This window comes from Heloderma suspectum, chromosome 3 (genome assembly GCF_057233095.1).
Source record: "Heloderma suspectum isolate Gila_16-S chromosome 3, 16-S_ref, whole genome shotgun sequence".
NCBI lineage: Eukaryota > Metazoa > Chordata > Lepidosauria > Squamata > Helodermatidae > Heloderma > Heloderma suspectum.
In genome coordinates this window covers 141,445,030-141,460,116 of record NC_139460.1, presented here as the reverse complement: position 1 = coordinate 141,460,116, position 15,087 = coordinate 141,445,030, and the positions used below count along the sequence as shown (strand labels likewise).

Below are 15,087 nucleotides of genomic sequence, written 5' to 3'. Positions count from 1 at the left end.
TTATTCCAACTATTGACTGGTCACAAATATAGATATTTTAGGCAAGGTGCTTGAGCTAGTGGTGACTGTGCCATCCATAAGCTCTTGGATGGTACTGTTTATCTAGATCCATTTCAATGGCTACTTGGGACTTTAAAGCCTTAAATGTCTTAGGACTGAGATATCTCAAGGACACCTTCTCTACATGTGCCTGTCCATGCATTAAGATCTGTCTTGGAGGCCCTCCTTTAAGTTACAGTGCCACCAGAGTTTAGGCAGGTTGTGACTGGAAACAGAGCCTTCTCTATGGTGGCATCCCTGCTTTAGAATTCCCTCCCCAGAGATTTGGCTGGCACCAAGTTTGTTACCTTTTTAGGGTGAAACCTTGATATTTTATTAGGCCTTTTTTATAGCTGCAATTTTAACTTTGTTTTTAGCTATCATAAGTTATCATAAACAAATAGGATCCCTTGCCCCAAAGATAAATCACAAAATTATCATTTACTTTCGGGATGTCCAGAAATCGTGGGGGGGTGGGGGGTGTATTTTTGTACTTTTCTAGAACCTGCTCCTGCCAACTGACATTTCCAGAAATATTAATCAGTGATGATGATGATTTATTTCATTTCTATACCACCCCATAGCCAAAGCTCTCTGGGCGGTTTATAACAAATGATGTCAATATAATTTTACCCATCTACTACTGTTTCTCTACATATGGATTACACAACTTCCAACTCACCAAGCTGAACATAAGCAAAAGGGCAATTATGGTGGCTCATTTAAACCTCCTGCTTTTGCTGCCCGTCTCAGGCTATGAAAAACTGGGATTGGAAAGCACTCAGCAATACAATACATGGTTGGTATGCTGCATTTGGATTTGTGGGTCAGAAATTGTACTGCCTGGTTAACATGAACCAATGCGATGGTGGTGGTGGTGGTTTTAGTCTTACGAGTAGTATCCAATACACTTGCATAGCATATCTATAGGTTGGTGTTGTTGTTTTTTTACAAACTCAGCATCTCTTTATATTGAAGGCCTAATTTATTTCAGGCAACTGCAAGTAGCAACACTTATGGCTGCAATATGCCATAAGTGTCTTATGACTTTAATGCTGAATGCTAAAAGTTGCAATGTATGGATTTGTCACAAGATGGCAGTCACATATCACAAATGAATTATAACCAGTTCTGTATCAGGAACTCAGCATTCCAAGTACAGAAGCAAATTAAATTTGAAAGTAAGGAATAAGTTCTCTGTTAATGCTTAATGTATTTTACATACACAACACATAGGGGTTGGATCTTAAATTAGAATTTCATTACTGTAAATGCAAAACTAGATGCTTTTAACACAGTGCTGATCTACCTGGAATAATGCTGGGCTTCTGAACTGAGACTGGGTACTTGTTGGAAAGCGACACGAGATGTGTTGCCCCAATGTGTATCACTTTACACTTGTTTATATTGAACCGCATTTGTCATTTTAATGCCCATTCTCCCTGTTTGGAGCTCTTCTCAATCCCTTTTTGTTTTAACAACCCTAAATAATTTGGTGTCATCAGCCAACACAGCCAGATCACTGCTCACTCTGAATTCTAGTTCATTTATTTACATAAGAAATTTCTTACCCACTTTTCAGTTTAAAATAATCCCAAAGCGGGATACAAACAACAGAACACAGTAAAATAATACAGCATTGACAAAAACATAATAAACCAGAGAACAGTAACAGATAAAAAGAGTTTATAATGCAGCAGAAGAAAAGAGGAAAATTCAATCAAAAGCCTGGGTAAGCAAACAGGTCTTTAGCTGGTGCCAAAAGCTTAAAAGACTTGGAGCCGCCTGTATATGATGGGGGAAGGAATTCCACAGACAGGTTGCTATATGGAGAATACACTTGCTCGGGTTGCTGGATATCAAGCAAGTTCATTTACGAGCAAGTTAAAAAGCAGCAATCCTTATGGGACCCCACTGTTTACATTCCTTCTTTGCAAGAATTGACCATTTATTCCTACTCTGTTTTTCTCTTCTTTATTGTTACTGATCCATAAGAGGACCTCTCCTCTTATTCCATGACTGCTCAGTTTGCTCAGGCGCCTTTGATGAGAGATTCTGACAAAAGCCTTTTGGAAGTACCCTCTCAAAGAACTCTGAAAGGCTGGCAAGATAGAATACACCTTTACAGAAGCCATGTTGATTCTTTTTCAGCATGGTGCATCCTTCTATACACTTAATAAATTTATCTTTAATAATGCTTTCAACCAATTTACCCAGAATAGACATTAATTTCCGGGATCCTCCCTGGATCCCTTTTTAAAAATTGATGCTAAATTTGCCACTCTCTAGTCCTCTGGTACAAAGGCTGATCTTAGGGACATGATACTTATTTTTGTTAGAAGCATCCATGAGTTATTTTTCCCTCCCTGCTCTTACAATTTCACCCCTTAAACCTCTCTCTCTTCACCCCCTCCCCTGGCAGTGTTAGGGCCCCAAATTGCTTAGCCCTGACCTCCATAACCCCCTCAAAACCACAGTCCAACCCAGTCTGACCCAGATGCTCCATCCATGTGTGCATCCTAATCTCCTGTGAACCACAGCCCTCAGTTACGTTGCCGAGCAGGCCTCTGAAATAATTTTCTCACCACTTGAACCCGGAGCATGGATGCCTATGCTATTAATTTTAACTTTTGTTTCATTTGTTTAATACGTAAAGGTTTGTTCATCGTATATGAACCATTTGATTCCATTCTTGAGCTCATATAGCACCTTTTGCCAACTAGTTAATTCCCAAGAGAAATGACTGATTCTTATGTGTTCAATAAGTTCCCCCTGTTTTTGAAGAGACCTGTGTGTGTGACCATCACTGGGTCATCTCTGCCAAGGCAGGCTATGACCAAGTTCACGGTCCCTTAGAGCGCAATCCCATACATGTTTAGCATGCTGGCTGCGGAATGCTAGGACTTTTTTCTGTCTAAACATGCACAGCATTGAAACCCTTATGTGGGTGTATCTCTGAATGTGTGTACGCTCGTACACACGTCCAGAGAGGACATTTGGGAAACCTTCATCCTCTAGATTTTGACATTATCTGTTACTGAGCAAGACGGTGTGCCAGGAACTCCATCCTACTCCACATAACAAATAACAGCCTAGCTTGTACTCTTGAGGTAAATAAAAACTTCAGATACTTGAACATATAGATAATCACTCTGCACTTTGCTTCCAATTATCTCGCAATGGAAGAGATGTTAACTGAAACTATGTTTGCAGTTCAGAGAACCAAATTTGCTCAAACTTTGTCGGTACCCAGCTTTAATGCTAACACAGATCTCTCTCAGGGTTGCTCCATACATTATAAATCACATAACATTAATCTGCCAAACAGATGCTCCGGAAGTACACATATCATGGAGATAAATATGTCACAGTTATGATTGGCTGCAGCTTCCTGTGAAGCAGCCCTCAAAAGAAAACAAACATATATAAAGGCTTTAATACATGAACATTTTCTCCAGTAATAAGTGCTATTTCTCATGTGCCTGGGAAGACAGTATTAGTTACATCAACCATTCTGCTATATTTATCCTCAACCAATGTAGCTTATAGAGATTGCAGACATAAGACAAGACATGTTACTTACTGAAAAAGGCCAACATGAAGATACCATCATTGCCCACGCGCAGCTGGTCTGCATCACTGAAATCATCCCTTGGGGGATACTCTTCTTCCTTTAAGGTAAAAATTAAAATTTAAAGTTACATGCCTTGTGTAGAATTAAAATAATTAAGATTTTTCAGACTACACTTTTTAACAGGAACTGGTATCCATATAAGAAAACAAGATTACTATGGACATACACTTCAGTTGCTTAGTTTGCTTGATCACAATCAAGCTCAATAATCGTTTATATTAATCATCAATACAGTTCTTCAAAGGCACATGAAAGGTAGGCAAAGTTATATAAAGGGGTTTTAAGCTAAGCCACATAACTTTGTTGATAGAGTTCTGTTCTAAAATCAAAACTGTAATGGCCCTTTCATGAATTCATTTGACTGAAATCAAACAAAAGTAGCAGGTAGAATCACGTGAGTGACTGTTCACCACCCAGGTGAATAGCATTCACACTATTCTAGAGATTATATTCATCATAGAAGATCAGTTACAAAATTTGGGGCTCCTTCTTGATCCATCCTTGTCACAGAAGCCACTGGTCACCTCCATGGCATAGAACCCTCTTTATCAGCTTAGGTTGCTGTGCCATCTAAAATCCTACTGAGATGGGGATAGCCTGGTTCCAGTTATCCATACCCTCTGAGCTCTTGCTTTGGCTATGGCAATGCACTGCACCTGGCCTTTGAAGATAGTCTGAAAACTTGAGAACACAGCTGCAAGTTTGCTACCTGGAATTGGGTGGTATGAGCATATTATCCAAGTACTTTGCCATTTTCACTGGCTTTCTGTCTGTTTTTCGATCCAATTCAAAGTGCTGGTTTTGAATTTTAAAGTCCTTCGTGACTTGGGACCAGAATATCTACAGGATAATTTCTGTCCCCATATGCACCTGCCTGGACCTTAACATCTTCTTCCGAGGCCTTTCTCTGAGTAAAGTAAAGCAGCTGGCTGTGAAGGAAATGTCCTTTTCACTGATGGAAATCCAGCTTTGGAATGTCCTCCCAAAAAGGCTTGACTAGCACCTACCCTGATGTAATTTCAGCATCAGGTAAATACCTTTTAATTTCCCCTGAGCCTTTTAATCTGTTCCTGTTTTACATTCATTTTACCTAGGCTTTATTTTTATATGTTTTATTGAGTTACTACATGTAATTTGTTTTTATCTTGTTGCAAGCCACCCTGAGAACAGGGTGCCATGTAAACATTTTAAATAAAGTCATCTGAAGTAAGTGAAATCGAAACAACTGAAATTCATTTAGTACTCATGGCATTTACTCCAAGTCTGTCTCGCATAATAGCCCACTGCTGAAAAGAACATCTTTTTTTTCTTACATTATTACACTCAGGGCAGTTTATCAAGGATCCCCAAGTGGTCTTCTGTCCAGGCATTTTTTCAGTTCTATATGAAAGCAATGAAGAATTTTCGGGGCTCCTACGTAACAGCAACAAAGCCATTACTGGGGCACCTCTCGCCCTCTGTTAGGGCACCACTGTATGAGGCAGTTCTGCCCTGCAAAGCCAGACAGCTGCTTCAGATATCAAGTTTATGACATGTTTACAAAGGGTATAATATGAGTAACAGATATACTGATTGAAAAGACATGTACACACATGAGGGAGCAGAGACTGGCTGTTCCTCACAGCATGTACATTTATGGGAAACTAATGTGTTTTTACTCAATATGTGAAGTGACCACCAGCAAAATATGTCTTTAGATATTAAACAAAGGGTCCTAGAATGTGAAATATTTTGGAGTCTTCAGATCAAGTGGAAAATTCTGATGAGTTTCTTGCTCCCTTGCTTTTTATGGGTTGGATCCGATGTTACTCATATTCAGAGTAGACCCACTGAAATAAATGGGACTTAAGTTAAACTAACATTGGATATAACTCTATGTCATGAGTTTTCAGGTTTTATTCAGTTAATGTGTCACAAGGGAAAGCCACAGCCTAGTGGTAGAACACATGCTCTGGATACAGAAAGTTCTAGGTTCATTCTCCAACATCTGCAGTGAAAAGAACCATGGGCCAAGAAATACCATTTCCACCGAATAGACATTCACAATACAATCAGAGAGAAATGAAACCACCACCAAAGCCAAATGTTCAACTTGTTCCATGTTTTTTGTGGTGGAGGCCACAGCCAGTGACACACATGGGAAGGCTCTCTAAATCAGATAAATAAATAAATCAGAATGAGAAGTATCCATTTGGTATGTCAGCATCAGACCAAAACCCATGAGCTAGTTACAGCTGAGAGTGACCTTTTGATATGCGCTGTTTCCATTTGGGAAGTTTGAAGCATTTTAACAGAACTTCATCCTGAAATAAGATGGAAAACCCCTGGTTCTAATGCATTCTTGAAGGAGATTTTTACTTGCTGATGCATACAGTGGCAACACCTGAGCAGTATTTTAAATTTAGCAGCAGTCACCATAAGATTATAAGCATATTACCCCCACCCCCAGTATTCGCATACAGTTCTAGAAGTTCAGAACTGTCTCAATTCCAATTGGACAATTTGAATTTAGTCTTACTTTTGTAATGCCTGAGGTTTTGCCACCACCTGCATTTTAGAATGCAGGAGGTGTAGGTATACTATTGAGACATGCAACGTATGATCATGCAATCATGCAACAATACTGGTAATCACAGTCAACACTTGATCCACAAGGAAATAACAAACATTCCAAACCAAATGCTTTGCTGATATTCAGACACCAGAGGGTGCTAGCATCCTAAAAAAACACTAATAATAAAATTGTCATCCAAGTTGAGGCTCCATAATCTTTTGCTTATAGCATTACAAATGATATAAAGCAGTTCCCTGCAAATAATTTTAATGGGCAAAAATGTACAGCACAGACTGATGTCATCGCTCTTCCCAAACAATTTCTCTTGGGCCTGTTTTTTTTATTTTAAAATACAAGTGTGCATATGAATACAGGTCCCAGGGAGGACCAAGAGTTCAGCAAAGCTCTGTGAGCTAATCCAGAAAGCATGCGACTATCCTGGAAAACACTTGTTACGCTCTCTACTTTTTAATCTACATATATTTTGAAAACAGACTTGTGTATCTATTTTTAAAAAAAATGGGACTGGCCTTCCATCTTCAGTTTCTTTTTATTTTATTTAAGTGATACTGTGTCCCTAGCATTCAAGAATGTGTTTCAGGGTCATCTACAAATCTTATACCAGAGTACTTAAACAGTGATGAAAGGGACTTTGTCCATGTGGCACTCAGACCTTTGTCTAACTATACTGGATGGATAGCATTCCCAGCAATTTTCGTATGTGAGGGACTGTACCTTGCAGTGTTTTAATTCATGGCACCTTCTCTTCCCCTACTCCCCGCCCTAATTTACTGACGGGTATTCACATTTCTCCCCCACGTCATTTATGTCTTTCAACATGCCACTGGGAATCTCACAATTAAGGCCACTTGCCAATTAAGCAACAAAAAAAACAGTTACCTGTTCAGAATTCAGGAGTACACAATTGAACTGTAATGCTGGCATCACTCAAGACTCATCTGAGGAGTATGAACACACTCAGCAGTGTATAAAAAGGGCTGTGCTAAAAAGAATAGAATTTGTGCCCAAGCGATCCAGATTCTGAACCAAAAATATGAATTCTGTTGTCATCTATATAAATTAAGTAAATTGACTGATTTGCCTAGTTTCTTTTGTTCTACACATTTTCATTTTCATAGTCATAGGAGGGGGCAAGACGTTGAGCTTCATCCCCAACCACTGAAAATCTTATACAGCCCCTTCTCTGGCATCGGAGATTTCAGCAAGCATTGCTCACACATTTTCAAGCATATCTTTGCAGCCCTAAAGCCTAGAAACATGCCTTTTTATTTGTAAAATGAAAGCCGAGATTCTCACTACCATACTCTGCACTTTTGCTGTACTCCCACACAGTTGTGGCATAACACAGCCCTACATGGAATTCAACTGTAGCACTAGCCCTATTCACACACTACCCACATGAATATGGGAAGCGTGGTGCAACGGGCAGTGGGACTTCAGCCCCGCCCATTCCACACTTGCCCCCACTGTTGCCACGTTTGGCATAACCTCTGAAGCAAGGAGCCTCCTCTGTTCATGATGGCTGATTGTGTGATTTAGAACCCAGCATCATAAGGATTCTAAATCACAAGGACAGCCTCCATGAATACAGGAGGCTGCCCATTTCAGAAGTTATGCCAAACACTTTTGACAGCAGGGACAGAAGGAGCAGGAATACTTCGGGGGTATGGTAAACACATGGCCCCACTGCCCCTTTCAACATGCTTACCCTATTCGTGCAAGTAAGATGTGAATAGTTCTACTCACACCATTATACAATCAGCAGAGAACGAGAAACACAGGTGAACTCTACTGATTGCTAAGTTTAAAGCCTGGGATACTTAATGTGTTCCGTGTTAATGGGATACTAATTTATCATCAGGGGTGTTTTAACTTTCCAGTTAGCAATGTACTATGTAATAGCAAAAACTATTACTATTTTGATACATTACACATATTTTTGCTTGAGAATTCTGGTGAGTGGAATTCGGAGGTCGCAGTGTAAAAATCTGACACGATTAGCCTAACCATATTTACTTCGGGATTTTAGAAAACAGTCGCTATTTGTCAGGATCATGGGGATGGTAACTACTGCTGTCACATTAACGAACAGCACTGTTGAGCCTTGAACACTGCCAAAGAGACTGATCCCATGCTTTGGTAGGCAACTGATATAATGCTATTCTTAAGTATAAAAGTGAATTCATTTACGAGAGCAGAGGAATGCAATTCACTCTTGAAGAGGATAGTCTGTAATCAGAAACTTCATGTACTGAAAGTAGGTGTTGCATCCAATATATTTTCCTTTCATCATTTTTACCAGACCTTTATTCCGAGATATATTTTCCCTTGGACTAGAAATCACATCCATCGCCTAACCCAAAAGGCAGTAGCCTTGTTCCACAGCAAGGACAGCTCTGAAACCTGAGGGGCCTCAAGTAGCGCGTGCGTCCACACAAGTGAATGTTAATACGTATGAATGTGGCAAATGTTCTAGAGCAGCCTTCCCCGACCTGGTGCCCTCCAGATGTTTTGGACTACAACTCTCATTATCTCTGACCATTAGCCGTGCTGGCTGTGTCTGATTGGAGTTGTGATCCAAAACATCTGGAGGGGATGATGTTGGGGAAGACTGCAATAGGGTAAAGATGGCCACCTTACCAGTTCCTGGTCTTTCAAATAAAATGCCTTTGTGTTTCAAAGACAATCTCCACAACTGAAACCATATTTTTCTATCAGTGCAATCCTACACATGTTTAGTCGGAAGTCCCATTGTGTACCATGGGGCGTACTCCCACATAAGTATGTGTACCATGAGGCTTACTCCCACGTAAGTATGTACAGGACTGCAGTCTGAGGCTGTAATTCTATACATAGTTTCCTGGATGTAAGTCCCACCGAAGTCAATATTGCTTGCTGATGAAAAGGCATGTGTAGCATTGCATGATAACTCAGTGCCCTTTGGAGAAAGTAGGGTGAATTTTAACATATTAGTCTGAGATTTGAGTAGTGGCAAGTTCATCAAGAGAAGGAATAGAAGGGATCAGGAATACCATTTGTTTTTGCTCACCAGGAAGAAAACTCACTGCAAAATCTAACTTCATAGAACTGTACCATACCTCTGGTGGGCTCAGGAATATTTCATCAAAGAGACTCCTAGACTCCCTAAATTGGCCGTGCTAAGCATGTAAAGAAAATAAGACAGAAGAACTAAAGGAATGTTAGGCCATTCAGTACAAGTCAAACATTCAAGTACTGTTTCTATCAAACTAAGTTAACTGTTAAATGTAATTTGATTTAAAATGAATTGAAAATAGATAGCTCAGAAGAGAAAAATCCAATGATTCAAATGTAGGAATCTGAATATAGCAATAATCTATTTATATGAATTAGAAACAAGAAACTCGGAGGAAATGTTACACACAGAAATGCATTTTACCCAAGCATTTGGAGTTGATCCATTACACTATTTATATGACAAAATTATCTTCCAATAGCGTTCCATGTAATTTTCAACATAGGAATCCTGAAATACTTACTGGTCTCAGCACAGCATTCATTTTATTTATTATTATTTATTAAAAAAAAATTTAAAACTGCCCCTTCATCCTTACAGATGCCAGGGCAGTGTACAATGAAGATGAGTATAAATAGTCAAATAAATACAAAATAATCTCACTGCACTATATGCAACAGCTGTTCTACAGAATGGAACAGATAAAAAAAGGTAGTGACTTGGCCAAGGCCACAGCTCAGCTGTTAGTAGACCTTCACCAGCTGAACGAATTTTCTCTAAAAGGATGGCCATAGCTCAGTGGTAGAGCGCATGCTTTAGATGCAAATGGTCCCAGGTTCAATATCTGTCATTTCCAGATAGGGCTGGGATAACTCCTGTCTGAAAACCTGGAGTGCAACTGCCAGTCAGGTATCTACAATACGGAGGTAGATGGATCAATAACTTGACTCAGTGTAACACAACTTCCTACATTCAGATAGTCTATCATTTTGTTACTATGATTGCCAAGCTGCAGACCATAGTATAGTATAAATTTTCTTATCAGATTTAGAGGATTACAGAGTAGAAAAAAAGGAATGACGTTTCCAGTACTAGACCCATTTAAATACCATATATAACCTTTTATCCATATGAAAAACACTATCTCCTTATGGACCAATACGATGACATCATCAGAGCTGGTGTCAAATGCTTAAGCACTAGCACTGGTATTTTTTTAGGTGCCAACCCTGGACCAGGCTGGAAAAACCTGCCCAAATTCTTATGTGCATGCATAAATTAAGTGTGTCCAGGCAGCCAGGCACCTGCAGTTTTACACTGTGACATTGTAATTTGTAACCCACCAAACCAAATGCAACCCACCCTGTACATATGGTAGTCCACCAGAGGATTTAATAAAGCTATTATTGCTGCCTGCCTAGGTCTAAAACGGCAGAGAGGTTTACTGAGTTCCTTGTAGGCAAGAATATATTGCCAGGGAGCTGCACTTGGCTTGGATAGTCACAATTAGGGCAAGGCTAGGCTAATGATTATGCAAACCATTATGTAAACTTTGAAGCAGTCAGCTGAGCTTTTATCTGTTACGAAATGCTGCACAGATAGTCTCCAACTTTTAAGGTGCTTTATGTAGATAATTAAGACAAGCCCGGACTTATTTGAGATAAGTAACAGAACTTTTAACCAATCATACAAATATTAAGAATGTTTGCCTAAGAAACCATTTGTATACAATATATACTGAAGCCAATCTTAGTTACAGATTTCAAAATGGTATCCTTTGATGCTAAACAAATTGCTCACTCACTCTTTGAGCTGCTGCTTCTGCTGCAACAGCTGCCATTGCTGCAGCTTTGGCCTTCTCCGCTTCATCGTAAGTGGGAAGAGAGGTAGCAACACTGTATGGAGGTGGCACTGGGTAAAATTCATTAGGCAATTCGATTTCTGTAAAAGAACACACAGCAATTCATGATGTGGAGACTAAATAATAATCAAGCAGAAACACAGTCCATGACACTCTTAAGCAAGCTACATTAGACATTTAGTTACAAATGCTATACTATTTCTGAGTGGTGTTACATACGATATACTGGTTCTCAGTTTTGTGCATGTCATCAGGACTAGGTTTCCTCGTAGCTCTTACAAAGGTATTTCTGTTGTTTATAACTTATAAATTTCTAAATTAATGGTCCAAGTATAATTTTTAATAGTTGTGTGATACTTTTAGTTTCCCGAAGGAAGAACACAGATGTTCAAAACACACCGGGAAATCTGTTAATGTCGACTTAGTCCAGCAATTTATTTTTTAATGAAAGTAACAAGTACTGATTTTCTTCAGGTAAGTGTTATCTTTCCAAAAAGATGTTTGAAGTCAAAGGCCATTTCACCCTTTATTTATATGACAGGTACAGGAACCATATTTCTATAAACTCAACTTGCTTCACTAGTTCTCGAATAAACCTGCTATGATGAATCAGCTTCTCTGCTAGTGCTATTTGCAAATTCCTACTGTGTCAGCTTTGGATAGTATCCTGCCTCTTTTCTATTAATTCTTTCTCACACACAGGATGATAATGCATCTTCTACATACATGCATAATCTCAAACCAAAGAAGCATGCTTCTTTTCTTCTTAACTGTTGTTTTTATTCCTATAGAAATTTAATAAGTTAACTGTAAGATTCCTGCTAGATCATAGTCAAAGTTTAACCAGCACCAAATGAGACTTGCTAGTCTTATATATAGAGAGAGAGGCATACCAATTAATTCAGTATCATAAAGAACTCAATATAGCTATTTGGTATGTTAGGCACCAAGTCATTTGGGCTTCTATACAAAAGAACTGAAGAAGTTATCTTTAAAACAGGGGTGGGAAACCTGTAGCCCTCCTGTTGCTGTTGGACTCCAACTCCCAGCAGCCCCAGCCAGCATGGCCAATGGTCGGGGTGATGGGATTTAGAACCCAACAACCTATGGAGGAACACAAGTTCCCCACCCCTGCTTTAAACAGGACAGCAATAAGTGATGATAACCCCATATACTTCTGAATGAAAAGATGATTCAGGCTGCATTTGCTGCTCCAGCATTGCTAAAAATACCTGGGAAGGTTATGTAAAAAGGAAATACCTGATGTTGCAGCTGCTTCTGCAGCAATACTACAGTAAGGTGGAGGTGAAGTATCTGTGTCTGGTAAAGATGCCTCCATTTGAGAAGCTGGTATTGTTTCTGTAGAGGTGGACGGTTGTTCAACCACTGATGATTCTGGAGGATCGTCTTCATTATGAAGCTTTAAAAAAAACAAATATATTCAGAGAACTGTTTTTCTAATGCAAGTCATTTAGTCATTATGATGGAAGATAAATAAATAAAGCTATTAAAAATCAATTACAACAATTACCCCTGCTCCAGTGTATAATTTATTTAATATAATTTGTTTTATTTACAATATTTATATACCCTCTCCACATCAGAAGATTTTGGAACAGTGAACAACATGGTAAAAGACTAAAACAGCAAGTTAAAAGTGTTAAAACATTTTTTTAAAAGACAAATCCGAATGAAGTGGAATGTAACAAACCACGGATGGTCATGCAAGGAAGGCCTCTTGAAATAACGTCTCCAGGAGGCTCCGGAAGGAACACAATGTTGGCGCCTGCCTGACCTTTAAAAGCAGGGAATTCCATAGGAAGAGGGCCACCACACTGAAGGCTCTTTTCCTGGTAGACTCCAACCGGGCCATAGGTCCATGTGGAACCACCAGGAACATGCCCTCTGATGACCTCAGTGACCGGTGAATATTGTGCCTATTAAATCTCTACTAAAATGCTTGAATGAGGAGCATTCTAAAATATGCAATTTGGCCAAAAATGATCAGATCCTTCAAACAACCACATGCATGTAATCTTGATCAAATAAATAGGGTTCTCTTCTCTCCCCCTTTCTTTCCATTCCACCCACCACCCACCCCAACCCACAAATGTATGTGTATGACTGAGGACAAAAGTATTATGGTTACAACTTTTCCCCCAACCCTTCCCTATTCATGATATTAAAAAAGATGTTTCATTATTTGTAAGTTGGGATGTTTCACAATTAAAAAGAACACACTGGACATCTCAAACCATTTCTACAATCATGACCTGCCCTTGTTCTTGCAACAGGTTGAGAAATCTGTTACTAAAGCCCATTATTTGAAGCTCCACTCCCCTTGAAAATGCCACTGCTCAGATTCCTGTCACTCACTCCAAAACCAGTATTTCTCTCTTGGAAACCACAGCATTCCCACATCAGTGTCTCCCCTCCAAGTAACTGTGGCAACACTGGCATGCAAAAGGAGTGTTGACTGTTGCCACAAGACTCAGGGCTTCTGACACTACTCATACAATAGAGAGAGGAGTCACATGACACAGGAGGACTTTCACAACCCCCAATCCCACTAAGTTTTGTAGGTATGTATGTATGTTTCTCTAAAAGCCCATTAGTGACAGCTGTACCCCAACTAAAGTAAATGGTGAGGGGGGCAGGGTTAGAAAATATGAAACTGATTCCTGATCTATAGATCAGTCTATAGTTAACAACAACCTGCTAACAGGCTACTAGCCTGTATTTCCATGCTGGCTGCAGGGGAGGAAATTTACTTTTCCCTGCAGCAAACATGGAAATACAGGTTAGCAATCTCTCAACAAGTTAGTAACTTTTATGGGTCTACTTACAAGGCTGCTAGCATGCTATTTAAAAATATCACAGAACATCATCTAAACTGAACAACTGTGAAGCACACTCTTCCCGACAGACATCTGATGATCAGGAGCAAAACCAAACTCAATGCAGTTCTGGTGTATTTGGCGTATTACGTAGCCGTGACATTAACAGGTTGTACTAGGCAGGCTTCTAACAACCTTTGGCATTCAACACTACAGTATTTAGCATCCTATTATTTCATGACATCTACAAGGCCCTGATTTCAGTACCTAAAGCCAGAAATTGACATATTTGTAGTCTTCAAGCATAAAAGCACTGAAGAGCACTATATTTTTCTACTACCTATCACTTACTCCTTCCCGGCCCCACTTGTCTCCTAGCCAGGCTCCTAGAACAGAAATATGTCCACCTAGAAGAACAATGCCCTGAGAAAGACTTGGGACCATTTACATTTTACAGGTGTTTGGTGGCAACACATATGTGAAGACATCATCATGTCTAGTTCTGTCTTAAACAGAAATATCTAAGGGCCAACCCATATGTTAAAAAAAAAAAACCACACATGGTACATCCTCTGGAAACTATACCACTTCAGAAAGTAGATGAGAGAATCATGTGTTTGAATGCTCCCCTGTGTTATAACATCCTGCGCACGATAAATTACAACGTCAGCCAACAAAATCAGCTTTGCCACCCTTATCTCCCACACTGTACTCCAGGCTGGAGAACAGCCACTTGTCCGAGCAGAACATGAATTGTCTCCAGATAACCAAGCAGTGGTGTAAGGTGCAACTATATTTTTCCACAGAAAATGATCCATTTATAAAAAGGTGCCATTTCATAACATTAATTAGTAACATAACTGATACAACACCAGCAAATAGGGCAGTTTCAGAATTGAAAGTAAAGAATCACCTTTTTTCAGGTGATTATTTCTAGGAAGCACCTTCATGGTTATTTTATACATTAACTCCTTCTCTTTAGGTGTGTCATATTAGTACACTAGCAGTTTTCAGTACCTTTAAAAATAATATTAATAAACATAATCATATGTAGGTGAAGTGTTTGCTATTAAACTGTCATATCTTGAAATATTTACAAATATTCTAATAAAGATAATTTCCAACTTTGAAATTCTTTGAATGTAT

General features: G+C 39.3%; 1 protein-coding gene across 2 annotated transcripts in view; it reads right to left on the bottom strand.

Moving 5' to 3' along the window:
- Positions 1-15,087, bottom strand: part of NDFIP2 (Nedd4 family interacting protein 2) — a 43,340-nt gene that overhangs the window by 15,057 nt on the left and 13,196 nt on the right. The window contains exons 2-6 of one of the 2 annotated variants that reach the window (XM_084844727.1): positions 12,365-12,524; positions 11,048-11,184; positions 9,310-9,406; positions 7,275-7,288; positions 3,623-3,710 (exon numbers count right to left, since the gene is read on the bottom strand). In XM_084844727.1, the coding sequence (XP_084700853.1) occupies positions 3,623-3,710; positions 7,275-7,288; positions 9,310-9,406; positions 11,048-11,184; positions 12,365-12,524 (496 nt within the window). The remainder of the gene's footprint in view (positions 1-3,622; positions 3,711-7,274; positions 7,289-9,309; positions 9,407-11,047; positions 11,185-12,364; positions 12,525-15,087) is intronic. The other variant, XM_084844726.1, reaches the window with a different exon arrangement.